Source organism: Lithobates pipiens, unplaced genomic scaffold, assembly GCF_037356315.1.
Source record: "Lithobates pipiens isolate NorthernLeopardFrog02 unplaced genomic scaffold, aLitPip1_a1.2 Scaffold_25, whole genome shotgun sequence".
Classification (NCBI taxonomy): domain Eukaryota; kingdom Metazoa; phylum Chordata; class Amphibia; order Anura; family Ranidae; genus Lithobates; species Lithobates pipiens.
In genome coordinates this window covers 66,479,593-66,502,188 of record NW_027507787.1, presented here as the reverse complement: position 1 = coordinate 66,502,188, position 22,596 = coordinate 66,479,593, and the positions used below count along the sequence as shown (strand labels likewise).

General features: G+C 42.1%; 1 protein-coding gene across 2 annotated transcripts in view; it reads left to right on the top strand.

Annotated features, from left to right (window-relative positions):
- Positions 1–22,596, top strand: part of CDH23 (cadherin related 23) — a 1,769,196-nt gene that overhangs the window by 1,116,890 nt on the left and 629,710 nt on the right. For both annotated transcript variants that reach the window (XM_077454574.1, XM_077454575.1), the window contains exons 15-17: positions 15,692–15,929; positions 17,258–17,363; positions 18,749–18,876. In XM_077454574.1, coding sequence (XP_077310700.1) covers positions 15,692–15,929; positions 17,258–17,363; positions 18,749–18,876 — 472 coding nt within the window. The remainder of the gene's footprint in view (positions 1–15,691; positions 15,930–17,257; positions 17,364–18,748; positions 18,877–22,596) is intronic.

Genomic DNA, 22,596 nt, shown 5'->3' with positions numbered 1-22,596 from the left:
ACTGCACGCTGAAAAAGTCCGCTGAAGCCCACACACGAGCAGACTGTCCGCTGAAACACTGTTCAGCGGACAAAGTTGGGCGAACAGTCCGCCCGTGTGTACGCGGCCTTAGGCAATCGGAAATGCTAGTTATTGTACAGGTAGATTGTGCTTTTTCACTGCCTTTAACATCAGGTATGCATCGCTGTATATGCCACGTGAGAAGAGCCAGGTGTGTCCCTGTCCTTCATTTCTCACTGCCTGTGTCCAGTATATACATTTGGCCAACTATGCAATGACACCTAAGCTTAACTTTAATATCATGAAGGGGCAGCAACAGACAGCATACTATCATTATTTTATATATATATATATATATATATATATATATATATATATATATATATCTAGCAAATGTAGTCACTGCTTATCCATATAAACCATACTCCATACTTACAGTATACTATATGAACTGATGCTTATGCTTTTCATCCCTTTGCAGCTGCTCCTGCCCATAGGTGTGCACGGGGGGGGGGGGTGGTGCGAGGTGTGGGCACACCCTAATTGCTACATGTGGCGCTGATTTCCCCCTACTTCCTGGGCTCCTCCCCCCCCTACCTGCAGTGCAGCTGGCTTCCCTCCTCTCCTCTCCCCCTGGCTGCTACAGGGGATGTTTCAGGATAGAGAGTGGGGGTGGGGGGATATCATTGACCAACCCCTTCCTTTTCTAAATAAACACAGTAGTGAACACACTCACTGCGTTCATTCATAACCAAAGCATAGTAAACCTTGTTTACTATTCTTCAATTTGTGAATGAACAGGAAGCTGCTCCGCACAGAGGACTTCCTATTCATTCACTGTCCAGTGCAGATGATGCTGCAGAGAAAGGCATGTGTGTTTGAGTTTGGGGTGCACACCCTAATGCAATAGGCTGCACACATCTATGTGTCTGTCCCTTCCATGAAGTCTGTTCATAATCAAGTTAGACTTAAAGCAACCTTCGATATTTTACGCATCCTGTGTGTATATACAACACTTTTTGCAGATGAGTAAAGCACGTGGCTTTCTAATTATTATTAACCAACAAAGATCTATAAATCACATATCCACAATAATGAATAATCTAAATACAAGGTAGCGCAGTGTAACTTAAGTCATAAACATAAACAATTAAGTGTTCAACATGAAAGAAAAAGTGTCCTATATTACTTATTAAAATTATGTCACAACGTATCCTTTAACCACTTGACCTCTGGAAGATTTACCCCCTTCATGACCAGGCCATTTTTGTTTTGTTAAATGGCACTGCGTTACTTTAACTCGTAGAATGATGTACCCAAATACAATTTTTATGTCAATTTTTCCCACAAATAGAGCGTTCTTTTGGTGGTATTTGATCACCACTGCGGTTTTTATTTTTTGCACTATAAACAAAAAAAAGACTATCAATTTTGAAAGAATAAAAAAACAATATTTTTTTACTTTCTGTTATAAAACATATCCGATAAAAAAAAATGTAAAAAATAAATAAATGATAAATTTAGGCCAGTAGGTATTCTGCTACATATATTTGGTAAAAAAAAATCCCAATAAGCGTTTATTGATTTGCGCAAATTATGGGATATATACTGAAATTTTATTTATTTACCTTTTTTTTTAACTAGTAATGACGGCGATCAGTGACTTACAGCGAGACTACAATATTGCGCCGGATAATCAGACACTAACTGACACTTTTTGGGAACCAGTGACACTAATACAGTGATCAGTGCTAAAAAGAAGCACTGCCACTATACTAATGACACTGGCTAGGGCAATCAAAGTGTAGTGTGCCTAGCCAGTGTTTTGGTGTACTGTGGAAGGTGCTTTTACTAGGGAAAGTAATCCATTTTATTCCCTGCTTTGCAAGGAAAGAAAATCTATCACTTCCCCGCTGACAGGACAGGGCTCTACCTTGTTTACATAGATCGCTGGGTACTGGTGGTAATCTATTGGCTGCCACCCGGTGATTGACATCTGCTGTGTTTAATCACAGCACAGCCAGGTCACCGGCAGTGTGGGCATGTGCCTCCTACCCAGGAAGTGCCAAATCATGTGCTGGGTACATGATCTAGCACAGACAAGCCCCCTTGCTGTAGTATCATATCTATGTTATAAGCGGTTAAAGTGTCTATTTGAAATAGAAGTGATATAGGAGTGCTCAATAGTCCATTGCACCAATATCCAATAACACACACAATATCATATAGTCCATTCCTGTGATGTGAGGGCATGTGATCCCCTTCAAACACCCTGTAGTAGGTGATACAATCCCCTCTCTCCCTTAGGCCGGGTTCACACTGGTATGACAAAGGCTCCAACATTGGGAGCTCATGTCGCGTGACGTGTGAAAATCAATGTTTCCCTATGGGAGCCATCTTAACTGGTCCGACACGAGTCGGTCCGACTTTGAAAATGCTCCCTGCACTACTTTGGTCCGACTTTGATCCTACTTCAGTCCATTGACTATCACTGAAGTAGGATCCAAGTCGGATGCTTGTCCTAACCATCCGACTTTGGCATCCGACATTGTGTTATTTCCTGCCCCCTGCTGTAGCCCCTCCCATTGTGTGTTAGTTTTGATTGGTCAAAGGACAAGTTGTACTATCTGAAAAGTCGTATCAAAGTAGTATCCTGTTTATGAATGTCGGACTGATGTAGGACCGATGTCGGACTGATGTAGGACCGATGTCGCACTGATGTAGGACCGATGTCGGACCGATGTAGGACCGATGTCGGACCGATGTCGGACCGATGTCGGACCGATGTAGGACCGATGTAGGACCGATGTCGGACCGATGTAGGACTGACGTCGCAGAGCAAAGTAGGATGAAAGTCGTACTACTGTCGTGTAGTATGTGAACCCGGCCTTACACCGACTCCAGTTGTTTATCTTAATGACAAGCCAAAGCATCTTTGGTACTAAAATATAGCCTCCAACATATCTGTTTTCTTCATCCACTCTCCCCTTCGTGAGCTTGTCACAAAACCCCAGGAAGAAGGAAAAGGAATGCCAATAGTGTAATTATATAACCAGCTTTTTATTAACATCCCATAAAATGCCACTCATTACATCAGAAAGCTCATCAAATCTCCTAAGGACATGTGTGAGAAACCACTAGTAAGCCGCTTAGCATCTCACCCGATCCCCTTGATCCCCTTGCTCACTGACATCGGAACCTCACTTCCAGCGAGAGTCTGTTGTGGCTTCCATTTGCCATGCAGTCTGACCCGGACTAGTTTTGTCTCCAGACTTTTTTGTAATATTTTTGTTAGTGGCATTTTTATGTGATTTTTAATCCCTTTTGAATTACTCCTAAAGGGAGATATTTTTTTTTTTTTTTTATTTTATTCATTTGCACGGTGTGCTTGTTTATAATTTTTTTTAAAAGTTAAATTTATATTAGGTTTTCACATATTACAAGTATCGCAGGTCGAATAATTTCTTACATGTCAACAGTAAAGGTAACATACAAAATATCTAGCAACAGAATAAACATTATGCATAGGTCTATGTAGACAACCAGATGATAACCCTTGGTGCGAACACCTCTTAAATGTAGAGCTAAAGAGCGCGACCCGAAATTTGGCGGGAAACTCCTCTCCACCTAGACACCCCTTACGGGAACACTTCTGTGTCCGGGAGGAGAGCAGCACCCCCAGGGAGCGGTTCGGGATCCCATTCGTTCCGAGAGCATATTGTTTCAAACCATAATACGGTAATAACATAAGCACAACAACTGAGTACGTTATCATAACGAAAGTGGAACAGAGATTCTCTAAAGTAACGTCTGTTAATCCCAATGAAGAAGAATCTCAGGGTGGTTGAGAGCAAATTTCCAGCGGAAGGATGTTGGTGTGTGCAATCCAAGTTGACCAAGGGGACCAGTTGTGAATCACCTGGTCCCTCTTGGGATTACTGCGTGCAAGCGTTAGCTCGTAAATGTGATGTAAATGCGTGGTGCTTATCACTTCCGCTAAAGTCGGTGGGGTAGGGTTTTTCCACCGTCTGGTTATTCCCAGTCTAGCTGCCAGCAAGACATGTGATATAGAGTGCCTCATCTTCGTTGGGAATTGGTCAAGGCTCAAGGAGAGCAGCGCTAGGTCAGGACGTGGGGTAGTTACAACTTGGGATATAGCAGATATTAACTTAAAGGTCGATTCCCAAAAGGGTACCAGTTTGGGACAACTCCAGAAAATATGGAGTGCATCCCCTTTGTTCCCACACTGCCTCCAGCAATTCGTAGAATGCTGATCAGAGAACTTTGACATCCTGTCTGGGGTCAAGTACCACCGATGGGTTATTTTAATCATCAGTTCCCATAATGTGACACAACTAGTGTATTGGTAAGTAGTTTTGATTGCCTTGGCCCATTGTTCGGGTGTGTACGTGAGGCTGAGGTCTCTTTCCCATTTGAGCATAGGAGCTGATTTAACAAGTATGTGTTTTTGTTGGAGTATAGCGTAGAAGAGAGAAATACCTTTGTGTTTGCAAGTCGGGTTCGTAAGGAAGAACCATGCAAGGTGGGGGATTTTGCATTCCCAATTTGGGGATGCATGGAGGTAATGCTTATTTCTAAGGTACAGGTAGAGGTCTGAGTTTGGAAGTCGGTACTCTTTCTGCAGGTCAGGGAACGTTTTCAGATGCCCCAATGCGAAGAGATCATTGATATGCGATATACCTCTGGCTCGCCAAGATGCATAGGACACCAAGTCAATTTTTTCTTGGAGGACGAGTATCGGAGTTTTTAAAGTGGCCCTGTTAGTATGATTGTTGGTGAGGTGTAGAAAGCTGTTCCATGTCCTGAGGGTGGCTAACATAGTGGGGGGAAAATGTGGATTTCTGGTGAGATGGCACTTGGATGAGAGCAACCATACATGCAGGTGATTCCCCGGGGTTAGTGATGCTTCTAACTGTCCCCAAAGAGTAGTTTGAGAGGGGGCTATCCATTCTCGTGTCTGTGTCAAGATAGAGGCCATGTAATAGTCGTGGAAGTCAATGCAGCCTGCCCCACCCGCGGGTGCCCCCTCTGTACTCCTGTCCTTGGACGCTGAAAAAGCTTAGGGGGGAAGATTAGGGGGGACAGGGGGCACCCCTGTCTAGTACCGTTGGAGATGTCAAACGGGGATGATAGTGTGTCCGCCGAATATACCCGGGCAGAGGGGGAGGAATAAAGAGCCATTATAGCGCTGTAAATGGGGCCCGTGAAACCAAATTTTTCCAGTACCGCAGACAGATACCCCCAGTGCACTCTGTCGAACGCTTTTTCAGCGTCCAAGGACAGGAGTACAGAGGGGGCACCCGTGTGCGGCACCTGGTGAATGATATCCACCATTCGTCTGGTGGCATCTGAAGCCTGGTGGCCCTTCGTGAACCCCGATTGGTCTGGGTGTATCAGGCCTGGGGTAATGTCTAATAGTCTATTGGCGATCATTTTTGCGTAGATTTTTAGGTCTACGTTTAGTAGGGAGATGGGGCGGAAATTCTGAGGTACATTAGGCTCCTTACCTGGCTTTGGAAGAGTTATTATAGTTGCGCTAAGCATGTCTTTTGAGAATGTCGAGGATTGAGCTGCCGAATTGTATACTTCGCATAGAACAGGAGCTAGTAGTTTGTGGAATCTTTTGTAATATTCCCCATTGAATCCATCAGGGCCAGGGGCTTTAGCGATGGGGAGTTTTTTGATCGTGAGTTCTATCTCAGGGACCGTGAAGGACTCGTTAAGTGTAGTTAGTTGTGTGGGGGATAAAGCGGGAAGGTCTACGTGGGCGAGGAAGTCTAGTATGTCCGCTTGCGTGGGTTGTATGGTGCTCTTGTCCTTTTTTAGATTGTACAGGTCACTATAATACGTGCCAAATGCATCCGCAATTTCAGTAGGTTTGAGAACTTTAGCTTTAGTGTGAGGATGATATATATACGGAATCTTGGATTTGGTCCTATGACCTTTTAATCTCAGGGCCATGAGTTTGCCCGCCTTGTTGCCCGTGGAGTAGTTTGTCGCCCTTAACTTAGTGAACGATTTCTCGAAGGACTCTAACAATAGAGACCTTAGTTCATGGCGGAGTTTAAAAATCTGCGTTTGTGTAGCGGGGGAGGGGTTGTGTTTGTTGAGAGTTTCAGCGGCCGCTATAGCGGTTGTCAGATTGTCTATATGTTGAGCTCTCTTTTTCTTCGCTCTGGCTCCTGCCTGTATGAGAACACCCCTAATAACTGCCTTGTGGGCGTTCCACACTACCTCCGGGTCAGATACAGAATTGGCGTTAATGGAGAAAAATTCTTCCAATTGTTGTTGAATATGAGTGGCTGTGGATGGGTCATTAAGAAGATAGCTATTGAGCCTCCATAGTTTGGAGTTAGGGTGTTGCGATTTCGAGTCAATAGTGATACTAATAGGTGCGTGGTCCGACCAGGTGGTAGTGTGAATCACCGAGGCTGAGATTCTGGAAAGCAAAATCTTATCAGATAGAAATAGATCTATACGTGAGTAGGTGTTATGACGCGGTGAAAGAAATGTATAATCACGTTCAGTCGCATGACAACACCTCCATACATCAAACAAGTCATTTGAACGTAAAAACCCATCTAGTGGTGAAGCATGTCTCTTGCATCCTGCTGTAGAATCTAAATCGAAGTTAGGAACAAGATTAAAGTCCCCGCACCAGAGGACTTGCCCCTGCCGGAGGGACTCAACCTTCCTCCACAGGGACTTTAGAAATGTCATTTGGCGATGGTTGGGGGCATAGAGGGACACCAAAGTATACAGAGTGTTGTTGATCCTGCATATCAGGATAATGTAGCGACCCTCGGTGTCCGTGATGCATTGTTGAAGTTGAAAGTCAACAGTGTCACGAATTGCAATGAAAACTCCTCTTTGTTTCTTCGTAAAGGATGCTTTAAAGATATGAGGGAATAGCTTATGTTGGCAAGTGGGAGGAGAGTCCGTGGTGAAATGTGTTTCTTGTACACAGAGCACATCGCTATTAAGCGACAGGGCTGTTTTCCATAGGGATGCACGTTTAGCCGGGTGGTTTAACCCCTTTGCATTTAGGGAGAGGACTGTGAATGACATGGTGACTAATGTTCGTAGGTGAAGAATAGGTTGCACTTACAGCTGGAAGATATCAAGCTTACGGCCGCTGGGCGCTGTTGTACTTTAGTTGCGTAGGTATTCGCGGTGGATAGTCAGTTGCGATGATCATGATGGGAATAGCAGGATTCCAATGAGCGCACTTGGAGGTACGAGGGGTCACCGCTCAGTCACGTCGCTTCTGGGGCTGGTGTGCCTTAGAATCAGGAACACTGGTGTAAGCTGGGAACAAAAACACTCGAAAAATAAAGAAAAAGAGAAAAAAAAAGAAATGTGAAATGTTAACAGTTCAAGAAGCAGCTAACAGGAACTGAGCTTCACAACAGAACAGATCAGCTAACACCCGCCTGAGCGGGAGCTGAGTAGACTAGGGGGTAGAGTTCAGACTCAGGAGAAGCAAACCTCTAGCCGGCCCGGATTATAAGCAGTAGCTCGTAGTAAGAACGGGCAAGAGCTTTCATTTTGAGTTGGGGTGAGAGCAGTCCCTCGGACGGCTGTGGGGTGGAGAGGCCTGTTTGTTAGGGCCTGGTTGGTGATTCTGAGTATGCCCCAGGAATGAAGCAGTTTCATACCTCCTTCTAGGGTAGAGATCGTGTGCGGAATGCCGTTGAATGCCACCATAATGGTAGCCGGATGGCGCCATTTGTAGATTATTTTGTGATTGGTTAAGGCTTTTGTGATTGGCTTCAGTTGCCTCCTTGATTGGAGCCTGTACTGCGATAAATCAGCGAACAGCTGGATGTCTGCATAAGGTGCTGGGAGCGTAACCATTGCCCTGGCCTTAGACAGGATCTGTTCTTTTGCCTGAAAGAAGTGAATTCTCAGGAGCACATCACGTGGAACTGAGTCCGCTAGGTGCTTAGGCTTAGGGATCCTGTGTATGCGGTCAATTGTTAATTCTATAGGAGACAGCTCAGGAAGCATCACAGAAAACATGGTGCTAGCAAAATTGTGGAGATCTGCGGGGGGCACCGTTTCCGGAATTCCGCGTATTTTCACATTATTGCGGCGTGAGCGGTCCTCAAGGTCCGCCAATTTATGTTTGATCCATTCCGTGTCCTCTTTCTGGGCCGTACAGGAGTCAACTAAATCATTAACAGTCTCTGTACACTCCTCCATTTTGTCCTCCATGTACTGCACCCTGTCCCCCATGCGTCTCATATCTGCTGAGAAGTTGTGTATCAGTGAAGATAAGTTGGACATGAGGGAAGACTGGAGGGATAGTAACATGTCTTTCATGGTAGAGTCTAGGACTGGTTGCCCCGATGTAGGGAAGGCCGCTATGGAGGATTGTAGTGAGGCTATGGCGCTAGCATTATGGAGGTCTGTACTCACAGTGGTTCCGGCCTGGTAAGCTGCATCCAGGCGCATCCGCGCTTTGGCTGGGCTCTGAGAGTTCGGAGTTAGCGGGGGAGAGTCTGCTCGGGGCGAGGATGAACATTCTCTGGCCATGTCTCCTGGATCCCCGTCAGGAAGATCGGAATAAGCTGTTGTATTCCGCGATGCTGCGCCGGCGGCGCCATCTTGTCTGAGGCCTCCGCGCTGGAAAGAAAGGGCCGTCAGCTTTTGGACGTTTCTTTCGTCCTTTTCGTTTGCATGCCGTCGAGTTGTGCGCGACTACCGGAGTTCGGTAATCCCTTCGATGTGGTTGATCTTGTCCGTTTAGCGGTGATTATCCGGTCGGCTAGCGGGAGCCTCAAGCACGAGCGGCCATCCGGATCGTGCGCAAGCCACGCCCCCTGTTTATAATTTTTGATCAACAAAGATCTTTTTTTTTTATTTACTGTGTATTCCATGACCAAGGTGTAGCTTTATTTTGACTATTTTTAACTGTCTAAAATACATATGTATGTCCAAACGCACACAGCTAGACTGGAGTGGGTAAGTGCTAGCAGAAAAGTAGTTAGATGTGGGCAAGTTCATATGCAGTGTACCTTTTTACTGTGAGTTGCTTTAGACATGTGCAGTGCCGAAAAGTTGGTTCGTTTTTCTTTTCACTATTTTTTTTTTTTTGTTTTTTTTGGTCATTCATTACAATTGAAATTTAAAAATCCCCAAAAATTCTAAAATTCGGAAATCTGGAAATTCGAAAATTTGGAAATCCGCAAATAAGAACGAAAATCTGAAATAATAACTATTAAATTCTAGATATTGAAATTTCCTTTCAAATTTGGCTGTTAGTGAACATAACGAATACAAATTATCCGAAGTTATGAATTATCTGAAATAACATCAAACAACAACAACAAATAACATCAAAAAAAATCTAAGCCAATGGAACATAAGAAACTAATAATAATAAATAATAATAATACGTTTTTATTATTTATTAATTTGTTACGTTCCATTTGTTCAGATGCGGCATCAGTGCTAATTTTGGCAGCAAATTTCGATTTAGTCTTAGGACTAAAATGGCATTTTAGTTTTAGCCCCTTTTTAGTCTTCTGCAATTGTTTTAGTTTCAGGCGTATTTAGTTGACTAAATCTCCAGTATAATTTAGTCAACTAAAATGTCCTACATTTTAGTCGACTAAAATCTCCAGTATATTTTAATCGACTAAAACTAATTTTAGTCGTCTAAAATCGAATGGGTGTAATTCAATTGTAATACATTAGTTAACAATTTTCTACAATTTGAAAACTCATTATATACTGCTGGAGTGAAAAATCGAATATGTTATATAACATTACATTGAGGTATGAACATGCACTACAGATCAGTGTTAATTTTGAAGTCAAATTTTAATTTAGTTTTAGTCTTTTGACTAAAATGCCATTTTAGTTTGTCATATTTTAGCCATCTCAGTTGTTTTAGTCGTATTTTAGTTGACTAAAATAATAATTTAGTCGGCTAAAATGTTTTAGTCGATGAAATTAACACTGTGCGGCATTCATTATTTTGGATAATTTGGATAAATTTGTATTCATTACATTCACAAATGTCAAAGGTAATTGCAATACCTATAATTTAAAGTGGCTGTATACCCATTATTTTTTTTTTTACTTTGACCTACAGGTAAGCCTATAATAAGGCTTACCTATAGGTAAAAAGAATATCCCCTAAACCTGTACAGTTTAGGAGAATATTCCCCTTGTAGGCAGCCGCTGACTTCAGTAGCGCATGCGCTCTGAATTTCTCAGCTAAAAGGTCCGGCAGACGCTGCACCTTGCCGGAAAGAGGTCTCCCATGTGCATGCAATTGCCAAGTAAAAGTAGTTTTCATTTTTTTTTTTTCATTCAGCCCACTGAAAAAAAGAGCAAACAGATTCCTCCATATACAGAAATTAGATGGATTGTTTATTGCCCCCGGATATTGTATTATAATATTGTTCTTGGCTTTCAAGGGAAAGAGAGAGACAGAGACAGCCACGTATGCTTTTTGCAAACTTCTGAAAATTAGACTGCCTTCAAACTGATCAGTTTTTCTTCAGTTTTTGCATTATAAAAGGATAAGAAAAAATGCATGACCATTAAATCCTATGGAACGCCTCACACTGGTCAGTTGTGGGTCCGTTGCCTTTTCCCAAGTCCTGCAAGGTGCATTTTTGCTGCATATTGGATGCAGTAAAAAAAAAAAAAAAAAGCCCCAAAAACGCACCTCCCCAGAAAGGAATAGAATATGAAACAAAACATTGCAAAAAGGCATCAAAAACGCACCTGTGGTTTATTGAGTCGCATGTCTTTTTTCACGGGTGCAAAACTCACCGGAAATACATCAAAAATGTGGGAAAAAATGTTTTTTTGCAGTAAGCAGTGGGAAAGTAGTCTTACTAAAAAACAAAAAAGCTTTCTGACTGGAATCACTCTGATCAGAATATAAAAAAAAAAAGCCTGGTCATAAAGATGATAAATTATAACGTAGCAGGTTTTGCTGACAGCGTGCATAAAGCTTTTAAAGCATAACATATAAAAAAAGCACATTAATGTGTTTGTTATAAACAAGGGATACTTCTCAGCGTATATCACACAGAAGGAGGCTTCTTTCTGCCTGTAGTGCGGCTCGACACTATAGACTTCCGCTTTACAAACTGAAGTGCTATCTTACAGCAAGTGTCATCTTTGTCCTTATCGGCTTGGATGCAGCAAACATCGGGTCACATTCATCCTGCTCCTCCCGCACTAAAAATCTCCTTTTCAGCATCTATCAGATACTGGGCATGAAGATTGTTTATAGGTCCTCACAGGCGGAAATGAGGGTGCGGATGCATTTTTCAATTGAATTTGACACATTGGTTAAAGTAGTTGCAAAGCTTAAACATTCTAATCAATGAAGGTAAAAAAATGTTTGGGGGTAGCAGTAAGCCCCCTCACCCCCCTCCTTCCCTTATCACTCGATCCAGCGCTGTGCCGGTCTGTAATGGCTCTCCCCGCTCTCACAGGTTTTTCTGAGACAGCAGGAGTCATTGGTTCCTGCTGCTGTCAATCAACTACTGTGAAAAGGGAGCAGCTGTGGGGCCAAGCATCTCTGTATATATCTATGACAGCTTGCTGCCAAGGGAGTACACCAAGAAGAGGAGCAGCCAGGAGCGATGCCTGAGACGCTCTTTGCAATACCTTTTTACAGAACAGGTAAGTATAAAACTTTGGTATTTTTTTTTTTTTATGTGTTTAGAGTCATTTTAACGACTCAGAATTATTAGAATTTGCCATGCATCCAAAATAATCAGCGTGCAGTATAGGTATTTAAAATAGAACTATGGTCTCCCTATACCAAAACTATATTTTCAAAAGTATTGGGACACCTGCATTTACACGCACATAAAGTTTATGTATGGCAGTTTGTACCAATGTAACTATATACACTATAATGTTAAAAGTATTGGGGAGCCTCCCTCTCATGCTCCTGAACTTTGTCATCCCAGTTTTAGTCCTTAGGGTTCAAAATTCAATTGGTCCACCCTTTTCAGCTATAACAGCTTCAACTCTTCTGGGAAGGCTGACCACAAGGTTTAGGAGTGTGTCTATGGGAATGTTTGATCATTCTTCCAGAAGCGCATTTGTGAAGACAGGCACTGATGTTTGACAAGAAGGCCTGGCTAGCAGTCTCCACTCTAATTCATCCCAAAGATGTTCTATCAGGTTGAGATTCCTCAACCCAAACTCATTCATACATGTCTTTATGGACCTTGCTTTGTGCACTGGTGTACAGTCATGGTGGAACAGGAAAAGTTGGGACATGAAATTGTCCAAAATGTCTTGGTATGCTGACGCCTAAAGAGTTCCCTTCACTGAAACTAAGGGGCCAAGCCCAACCCCTGAAAGACAACCCCACACCATAATCTCCCTTCCACCAAATAATTTGGACTAGTGTACAAAGCCAGGTCCATAAAGACATGGATGAGTGAGTTTGGGGTGGAGGAACTTGACTGGCCTGGACAGAGTCCTGACCTCAACCTGATAGAACACCTTTGGGATGAATTAGAGAGAAGACTGTGAGCCAGCTGTTGCACCATATTGGGATAGTGCCTGTGATCCTTACTTGCTAACCGGCAACACAAGATACCAGAGCAGTACATTGCCAGGGCATTTGTTTGTCATGGAAAAACTCCTTAATATGGGGACTGTCCCCTGGGGCGGATGGCAACCATATGCCAGTGAATTTCACTCAATGTGGCTTCCTGTGATGGTGTTGTTACTTGTTGAGACTGTCACACAGGAGTCTTTAGTTGTACTTTCAATTTTAATAAACATAGCTCATTTTTTCAGTGGCAAATAAGAAGGTGACTAGTTTTGAGAATGATCCAAAAAAAAAAAAAATCAAGAGGGTAAATTGAGTAGGGGAATGGGCCGTGTTCAATATTTTGTGCAGTTAAGGCAAAAGGTGAAACGTTCAGTGGAATTACGTGGCTCAGAAAACATGGGAAGACTGGTTCATCGAAGGTCCCTTCACACCAGGTCCAGTAGGACTGCATTGAGCAGCCCTTAAGGATTTGAGAATCTTTACACAATATATTTTGTGTGAACATTCATTTTAGTTATCCAGTCATGTGAAAAAACTGTTCTTTTTAACTTTAAATAATCCGTCAAAATTTGCTTTTCACATGATTGGATAAATGAAGTGTATAGTCAAAGAATTTATTGTGTGAAGATTTTCAACTTCTTTAGTAAGCCAGACTCATTATATTTCATTTTAAACCTCTTGGTGCTGGGTAATAAAGTTAAATGTATGGAAACCATTACTTTAAATTCCGATATCCAAGTTTTCTTTAAAAACCGAAACCAAGGGAATGATTTATGAAGACTAGGGATGATGGCTTCAGCAACTAGTGAAGCATAAAAAAGATCTGGAAGAAATTGACAACTTCTCTCCAAGTGTATTTGTTACATTTTGAGCCTGCAGAATTTAATAGGTTACTTTAAGACACCTTTTGAGATGCTTTATGAATTGTTGTTCTTTCATGTAGCTATTTTTTTTTTTTTTGGCACTTCCCTGCTACATGAGTTTTATTCAACTCTACAGATAGGAGCTCTGGTGACAGCGTGGTTTCAGCAGAGAACATGTCGGAAACACAAAGCAGGGTGAATGGGAGATACCTATAGTTGACACATTTACGATATACCCTCCTGTGTATAGTCTGTATTCCCTGAGATAGTGTGAATCAGTCATGCAAAGAATCATCAACATATCTGAGAAAACTACCTGTAAACATTACAACAAAGTCATTGTCGGTGGCACTGTATGCCGCAGCAATAAGCGCAGCAGACAGCAAATGGTGTTACAGTGTAAGAGGCCTTATTTCACAGCTTATGGTAGGTGTTATAATAAATAAAATGAAGATTTTTCTCTTAACTTCACAAGTACTTTAGAGACAAAAAAAATAGTAGCCATTCCCTACTGTACCACAAAACAATGTGTCTGCTTACTTTCAAACAATTACTATATAGCTTTGTATTTCAGAACTGCAATGGCACACACCAGGAATACATTGCTATGGTGTTTCAATAAGAAGTACTTGCTGCCGTGCAGATTTTGGATAAGACTCTTTAATCTTAATTGTTTGGTAATGGATATCAATATTTCTAGGTCTCCAGAGGTAGCCCTTTTCCAGAAATGACATCCCGATATTACTAAGTGGCCTAAACAGCAAATTTTATAAATACTTTTAGCAGCATGAATCGTGATAGCACCGTGTTGGCCCTCCATAATAACATTACTAAATTTATTAAGACTTGGGAACCTTGGATTAAATATATATTTCCTGCAGACTGAGACTGGAGCGGACCCTTTCTTCTAGCCAATGCAATCTTCTCTTTTACTTTTCTTTTCTGACCTCTGTTCTCTCTCTACGTATGTTCTATTACATCTCCTATTAGTGAACATTGGTGTTTTTATTATGTTTGTATGTAAGATCAAACAAGAAAAACAGCACTTACGACAACTTTAAAGTGTTACTAAACCTAAGAGCCTACATTCACTATATCTGGTCTCCCATGGTATAAAGAACACGGAACGCAATAGTTTTAGTAAATATAAACTGCTAAATACCTTTTCTCATCAGCAGTTAGAGAAGTCTTGTGACTTCTATTAGTGTCTAGTTAAAGCTTGTAGGAGTTAAAGCTCCTCTGACTGTCCTGTGAGGCTGAAGGACCCCTGACCCTCTGCCTGGACAGTCCTGATTGGCCCTGTGTTGATCACATGCACCCTCCCAAAAAAAACAAAAAAATTCTCTAGCAATACACACCAAACTGAGTATGTGCAGCTTGCCCACAAGGCTCTGTACTATCAGGAGATGGTTAGGGGAGAGTGGAAGAAAACAGAATCAAACAGCCTTTGAACACAATGTAGATGATTAACCCCTTAGGTTCCACAGTGAGTATAACGAGCATGGTTTACTGCATATACAGACTGATTTTACTGTTGTGGGTTTGGTAACACTTTAAAGGTTTAGCTTTCGATGGGCTTTGCCATATTCTCGTATACAACGTGTTAGTACTGTAAGATTAATTTGTGGTGAACGCTTTTGTTCATCTATGTGATAGCTTTTATTCTGTGGACCCTATCATTTTAGAGTAATTTTCTCATTTACTGCTCATAAAACTTAAAAAGGAGAAGTATAGCTATTGGCTATAATTCTTTTATAGATCACAGGAGCGCAGTATGTTCTGCACTTCCGTGACCCATTTTCAGCTGACAGCAGGCTGAAGTCCGCTGTCATCTGACGTCACTGAGCCGGTCCAGGCTCTGAAAGGATCCTGACTTTGTGGTTGGGATCCAACCAGCAGCCTAGATCGGCACCTGGCTCAGCCTCCCCTCCTGCCCCATCCACAGCCCAGAGCTCCAGTGAAAACTGGAGGGACAGAGCATAGAGCCGGAGACTGACAGTCCCGGCTGTCTTCTCGCGGGGGGGGGGGGGGGTGGGAACTCAGTGATCCACAGTGTTTGCTCAGTTCTCATTGCAGAGCAGGAGGGGGACAGATGCAGCATCAGATTGATGCTGCATCCAACTAGGTGAGTATAAATGTTCTTTTTTTTTCTTTTTTTACAAAGTCCATACTTCTCTTTTAATAAACAGTTTGAAATATAAAAAGTACTTGCCATGGGTTTTTAAGCATTACATGGATTGTCCTCTTGTTTGTTTTTCAGGTTTTCACTTGACAAGGACACAGGTGTAATAACACTGATTGCCCGGCTAGACTTTGAGACCACCCCACGCTACACCATCACAGTGATCGCAAGGGATGGTGGTGGTGAGGAGACAACTGGCCGTGTTCGCATCAACGTACTGGATGTCAATGACAACATCCCCACGTTTCAGAAAGAGTTGTATCTAGGAGCAATCCGAGAAAACGAACCGTCTGTGGTCACAATAATTAAACTTAGGGTGAGAAGTACATTTTCTCTGTTCTATTTACGTGTTATTGGCTGGCTTTTCTTTTTTCTCGCATCAGATTTTTTTGTTTTTTTGGCCAAGACTGATGAGTTGGCCAAGTCTGCTGATTATTCACAGCAGGATCTAACAGCTCAGTTAAACCTTTTATGCATATTAATTCCCTAGAATTAGTGATAATAGTTAGAAGCAAACTGCTTTTCATCAACTACACACAAAGGTTCAATTGGTAAAAATTCTCTGCCAAATGTGACCTGTTGTTTCATAGTTTCCAGGCACAATATGAGCCTCCTGTTCTCAGAAAAGGCACTGGGGTACTCAGCTACTGAGGACATTGTTATAAAAATTAGATGAAATGAATTCCTTACTATGTCATCTTACAGATCACACACCTGGATTGTAAGTCACAAAGAACCTCAGGGGTTCACTATATATGAGGTTATTTTAACATCAGAGACTAACATAAGTAGATTGTTGCTAAATTCAACTCCTTTGTTGTTTTATATTAAATGGCAAATCCCCTAAAGTTTTTTTGGAGGAAAAAATTAAGCTTTGATACTACCTGACCAGAAGTAAGCATATATACTATACAACATCCTAGACTTTTCATATTGTAAACTTATTTAAAAGAGCAACCCAACAAACACGTATAGTAACTGGCAACATACCAAAGATGCAGCACACCAGAATGCATGAGCTATGTGATGCATTATAAAAAAATGGGACAGGTAACCAAAGTGTGTTGGCAGCCCATTCAAAATTACATTACCACATGTGCAATAATGCACTGAAAAAGACTGCTAAACCGGTACATATACAAAAACATCTACATGAAAAATATTCAACGTATACTAACGGTAATTTTTTTAAAAAGTTTTAGGTAGGGTGGAGAGGGAATAGAATACCTGTCAAGTTTTTATTGCGGTCTGTGACCCCATTAATGAGATACTCCTTATATGTGTTCTGTTTACCAGTATCCCTGAGAGTGAAAGTGACCAGAACAGGAATAGAGGGGCAATCTTCCAATAAGGACACTAGTTCTGGTGGCCCTGGTGACAATCAGAGATTCCCTAACTTTGGTGGGATTTCCTTTCACTTCCTTTATTGGCTATGGGCCAGGAAGTGAAGGAAAAGCCTGTTAATCGGACACAGATGGCAAAAAACCTTCACAATGGTTTTAACCTTTTCTTATTCTTTTCAAAATGAAGAAAAAAACGTTTTGCCTTTTAGTATTGGAATTTATATAAAGTGCACATTTGTTCTGTAACGTGTATACATTTTTGTCATACTGAATATTTGTTTCTGTATTTGTTTTGATGAAGGCAACTGATGAAGACTCTCCACCAAACAACCAAATTACCTACACCATTACCGAGGCTTCAGCATTCCGCAACTTCTTCGACATCTCTATTTCTGAAGGCTATGGAGGTGAGGGATGACAAGTAACAGATTTTTATATAGCTACGTGTTTACTGTTTTTAATAAGCAAAGTCACAAAAGAACCAGCCTAGCCAACATTGTAGACACTCTTAATAGCAATACTGGTTGTGTAGGCTGTTTAATTTGCAGAACATACATGGAAGGTTTATAATATTTTGCTGTAAATGTTACTGTAAGCATTCCTCAGTCATTTGTGTAAAATTCTAAATGGAGTGTTTAAACTTCAAGCTTAGTTCCCTTAGATTTATCCTGAGCAATAGTTAGAGTGACTTAAAGGAGAAGTGCAGCCAGAGCTTGTTTGGCTGTACTTCTCCTTTGGATCACAGGGGTGCAGTTCGTTCTGCACTCCTGTGACCCGTTTTTAGCAAACAGCAGGCTGTTGGCTGAGGTCACAGAGTAGGTCCAGGCTGAGGCAAGATTGAGACAATGAAGTTGGGATCTGCCCACATGCCTGGACTGGAACCTAACTCAGCCTCTCAACATATCCGCTGAGAGCCTGAGCCGGATGCTCCTGCCCACTCCACAGCCCAGCGCTGCAATGAGCAAGCAGGTGGCAGAGCAGAGACTGAGAGGTACCAGCTCTCTGCTCAGGGAGCTCTGAGAACCAAGGGATCAGTGGTGTTAGATCGCTCGGATCTCAGTGTTAGAGCCAGCAGGGGGACAGATGCAGCATCGGACTGATGGTGCATCCACCTAGGTAAGTATGATTGGAGAAAAAAACAACTCCATACTTCTCATTTAACAGAAAGGCAAATCTTCTGGGTTAACAGTGAAGGCCCTTCTTTCCATATTTCTGCCTCTCTTTATCTCACTTTTATTCTCTTTATCTATTTTCTCTTCTTACTCTTCTTCTCTCCTTTATCATTCTTCAATTCTTTCACTGAGACAGTCCATGATGTCTAATAAACTTTTGGTTTGCTAATGCAGGGCAGGGCCACCAGATAATCCCTGGAAGTCCTTCTACTTCTCAAAATGAAGAAGCTTTGCAAAATGGGAGAGCATATGATGTACTCCCCTTCTTCTTTTGTGACATTGCTGGTAATTGGTGATTGACTCAATCCTGTAACATGTGGCTGGAGGAGAGCCGACGACTCCATGTAAGCTTTAAATTACAACTTGGAGCTCAGACAGGGTTTCTGATCTTTGCTTCCGCACTCATAATCTCTATGCATTTTTATTTTATTAAAGCAAAACCCAGCTGAGCAGTGGGGGTGATAATGGAGCTTTCGAGAGCACTTTACACCTCGTTTAAATGCTATTTTAGCTTTAGTAAAGTTACTTTTCACATAAGAAAATAACACACTGGATTAATAAAACACAATGTCTATATTGTATCAGTTATTATTATTTCTGTCCAATTTTTGCCTTTTTAGTTATTACTGTGGTTCGACCCCTGGATTATGAACAAATCCCAAATGGTATTATTAATTTGATGGTTATGGCAAAAGACTCTGGGGTACCATCACTGAACAGCTCTGTACCTGTCACAATTGAAGTCTTTGTAAGTATCTACTAATTATTTTTTAATCTGCTGTCTAAAGAACATTCATTACGATTTAATTAGGACCCAGTCATATTAATAAAATTAGTTAGTTTAATGAAGTTATAACATTAATAGCTTCTGTCATGATTCAACATAACCATTTAAGAAACAAAATATTACCCATATGGAATCTATTATCCACGGAATTATCTAAAATATTGGATTTAAGATTGGATTTATATTTAGGATTGGAGGTGTAAATGTGTATGTATCAATACACATTGACAATCACTACTCTCTGCTCAGAGCTGGCCGGTAATTGAGTGATCAATGGTCATGTGGTCGCTCAGTTCTCGGGCTTAGAGGGGACATTACACCGATGCTGCAGCAAGGAGGTGAGTGTGTACATTTATTTTTTGGTATTCCCACATAGACCTTTTATACTGTCGGGGGAAATTTTACTGCATAATGCTGAGCAAAAAGATCTCAGAAAGACCGGGAGACGTATCTGTTTTTATTGCTAAAATGACTATAACAGCATCAAATAATTACTAAATTTACAGCCGTTCATAAAACAGCCAGTCAACACAGACATATGCTGGTGGGCCTTGTGAAATCAAGTAGCAAACAAAGGTAGTGAAAGCTCCGCTCCACAGTCTAAACAAATGTTTGAATCTTTTTCCAGGCATAGCAGGTTATAAGCAGTGAAAAAGTCTATGTAGCATTGATTAATAGTCAGCGTGGTGAGAAAAAACAGCACAAATGAGCAGGCACAATCTGACATCCTGTTAACTGCATCTCATTAAAGGAAAACTATAGTTATAACTGAAATGGATCTTGCAACATTTCAAGAGGAAAGAAAATACTACACAAAGTACTGAACACAAAGTATGTTAATACAAAAGGAAAAATGGGCTGTTACTGGGCACTTTTACCCCCTTCCAGCCCAGGCCAATTTTCAGGTTTCAGCACTCTCCCACGTTGAATGACAATTGTGTGGTCATATGCTACATTGTACCCATATAACAACATTTTTATCTTTTTTTTTTTATATATATATACAAATTAAGCTTTTTTTTGGTGGTATTTAATCACCACTGAGTTGTTTTGTTTTGTTTTTTTGCTAAAAACACCGACAATTTTGAACAAAAAAGAAGATACGTTTTTCACAGTTTGTTATAAAATTTAGCAAACATGTAAAAAAAAATTTTCCGCTGATGAGGCAGCACTGGTGGGCACTGATGAGGCAGCAATAGTGGGCACTGGTGGGCATTGATTGGCAGCACTGGTGGGCACTGATAGGCAGCACTGGTGGGCAATGTTGGGACTGAACTGATAATCAGTGCTCTGATTACCAGTGTAGATTTTCCTTTCACACAAGCTCCCCTCCTCCTGTTGTCAGCATGAGGAAAGCAGCTTGCCAATAACCAGCTTGTGTTTACATTATGATCAGCTGTGATTGGACACAGCCGATCATGTTGTAAAAGGCCACTCTGATTGGCCCTTTAGCTCCATCTGTGATCAGCAGTGTCCTAAGGATACAAAGATCGCAAAGTGCACTGCCCACGTGCCACAGGGGGCGGGCAGGCAGCATGATCTCGGGAGGACATCCATAGATAGCAATGTGAGCCCACTCTGTAGCCGTTTTTAAGCTGTAGCGTTGGAAGAGGTTGAAGTGGTTGTAAACCCTCACATATACCCAGTGAAGTAACTGGCCTCAGATGATTCACAGAGATGAAACAAATTCTCCATAAGTTGTACCTGTTTATCTGCAGTCTTCTCTTCTCTACATCCATCCAGAAAATATAAGCTTACTGAGCTGTCAGAAAAAAAAGGAAGGAAAGCTCTGACAGCTCACTGGAAGTAATGGACACACCCCCATGCAGGAATAGATCTGAGGCTGCCAATCAGCTGGAGATCTCTCCCCATCACCTTTTTTTTTTTTTTTTTTCTTGGGTGTCAGGAAAAATTGTCAGAAGTGATTCATGCTGATAACAGAGGAAGGAAGCAGCAGAAAGAAATTACACTTGGTGCCCTTAATTGAGAAAAGTACATACTATAGAGGGATATGCTTTGTTCATATTTCTCATCTGAGGTTTACAACCACTTAGAGTCTATTCACATGGGCTATCGACACACCCTGTGATTTCTAGTGGCAAGAGTCTGTGGATCTCATACAATGCAATGACAGGCTGATGGCCACCACAGCTATTCATGATTGTTCACACAGCCAGCAATTAATCTGCGGTAATTATGCTAGATGCACACAAACTACTGGTAATCACTGGTCATGTGAAGATATTCCTGGCATTCCAAAGTGGAAGCAGTTCTCTTGGACAGGATAAAAAAAATATGAACGCTTATGGAAACCATAGGTGGACCATTATCTCCCTCCAGGCTTCGATTAAACATTTTTGTCCCCTTGAACTTCCTATAAATTTGTTGCTAGGGACCCTTGGATGAAGATCCCTGATCTCCTCTCCCACTTCACCCCAGGGACCTATCTCTACTTCTTTTGTTCTTGTGCCCCCCCCCCTTTAGTCCCTCTGCTTCTTGCTTCTTCTCACATCCCCCTGATTTTTGCCCCTCACCCTTTCTTCTGCTGCTTCTTCCTCCCTTTTTTCTTTCCTCTCTACCTTCTCTCATCTTTTTTTTTTTTCTGATCGCTTTGTCCATTACACATGGACTACCCTACAGCCTGTCCAGATGATAGAATGAACAGGACGCGAAAAACACTCTACTCATTTTACTTAAAGTAGCCTAATTAGTTTCCACAAACTCTCAAGCCCAATACCCCTACATGCACACCCTGGACTGGCCCAATCGGCCAAACTGAGTGCAGGGATGGGGAGATGAACTCAGCAGCCAGGAACATTGTCCATGGGGGGCTGGCCTGGTGGGTCACAGCTAAAATCTGTTGATGTTAAGAGAAGGCGGCGGAGGCGACAGAAGTCCGGGCCACCGCTAGTAAAAGAGCTGGAAGAAGAAAGCGGAGGTCTGGCAAGAAGAACCGAAGAGGGGGACAAGACCCCCGAAGTCAGAAGAAGACCCCCAGACGGTGGCGGCGATGACGGCGAAGAAGAAAGCCCGGTTCCTCCGCTAGTAAAAGAGCTAGCAGCAGATAGCGAAGGAGTCCGGTGAGAAGACCCCCAAGACGGAAGACCACCGGATGGAGGCGGCGACATTGACCTCCTTTGCTAGTCCCGTCTACCTGGAGCTGCGTTCAAAATGAACAGACTTTTCTCCGTGTGTGGGCAAGTCCGTTCATTTCAAAAGTCCAGAGGACTAGCACACAGACGGCTGGATTGGCGGCCAATTTTGTGTCAAAATGTCTTTCTAAGTCCGCCGGACTTTTGGAAAGAAAAAGTCCGCCGGACTTTCGGAAAGAAAAAGTCCGCCAGAGCCCACACATGGGCGGATTGTCTGCCGGACTCTGGTCTGCTGGACCAAGTCCGCCGGATAGTCTGATCGTCGTGTGTACGCAGCATTAGTGAAACTGTGTGTGACCCTGTCATGTAATCAGGGCTGCTGTTAGAATTCATGGGGCCCCATACAGTCTACCTGACACACACACAACGGAATTCCTACTAAATCTAAAAGCTAAGAAAGTGTATTGAGAAATAAAAGCTTTATGTGTGAATGAGGTATTGAGGCTCATTCGCAATGGTACTGTGGCCTGTACAATGTGAATCAGTGGTTTATGTGGCTGGAGCCACCTGGAGCTATGTGCAGGTACCA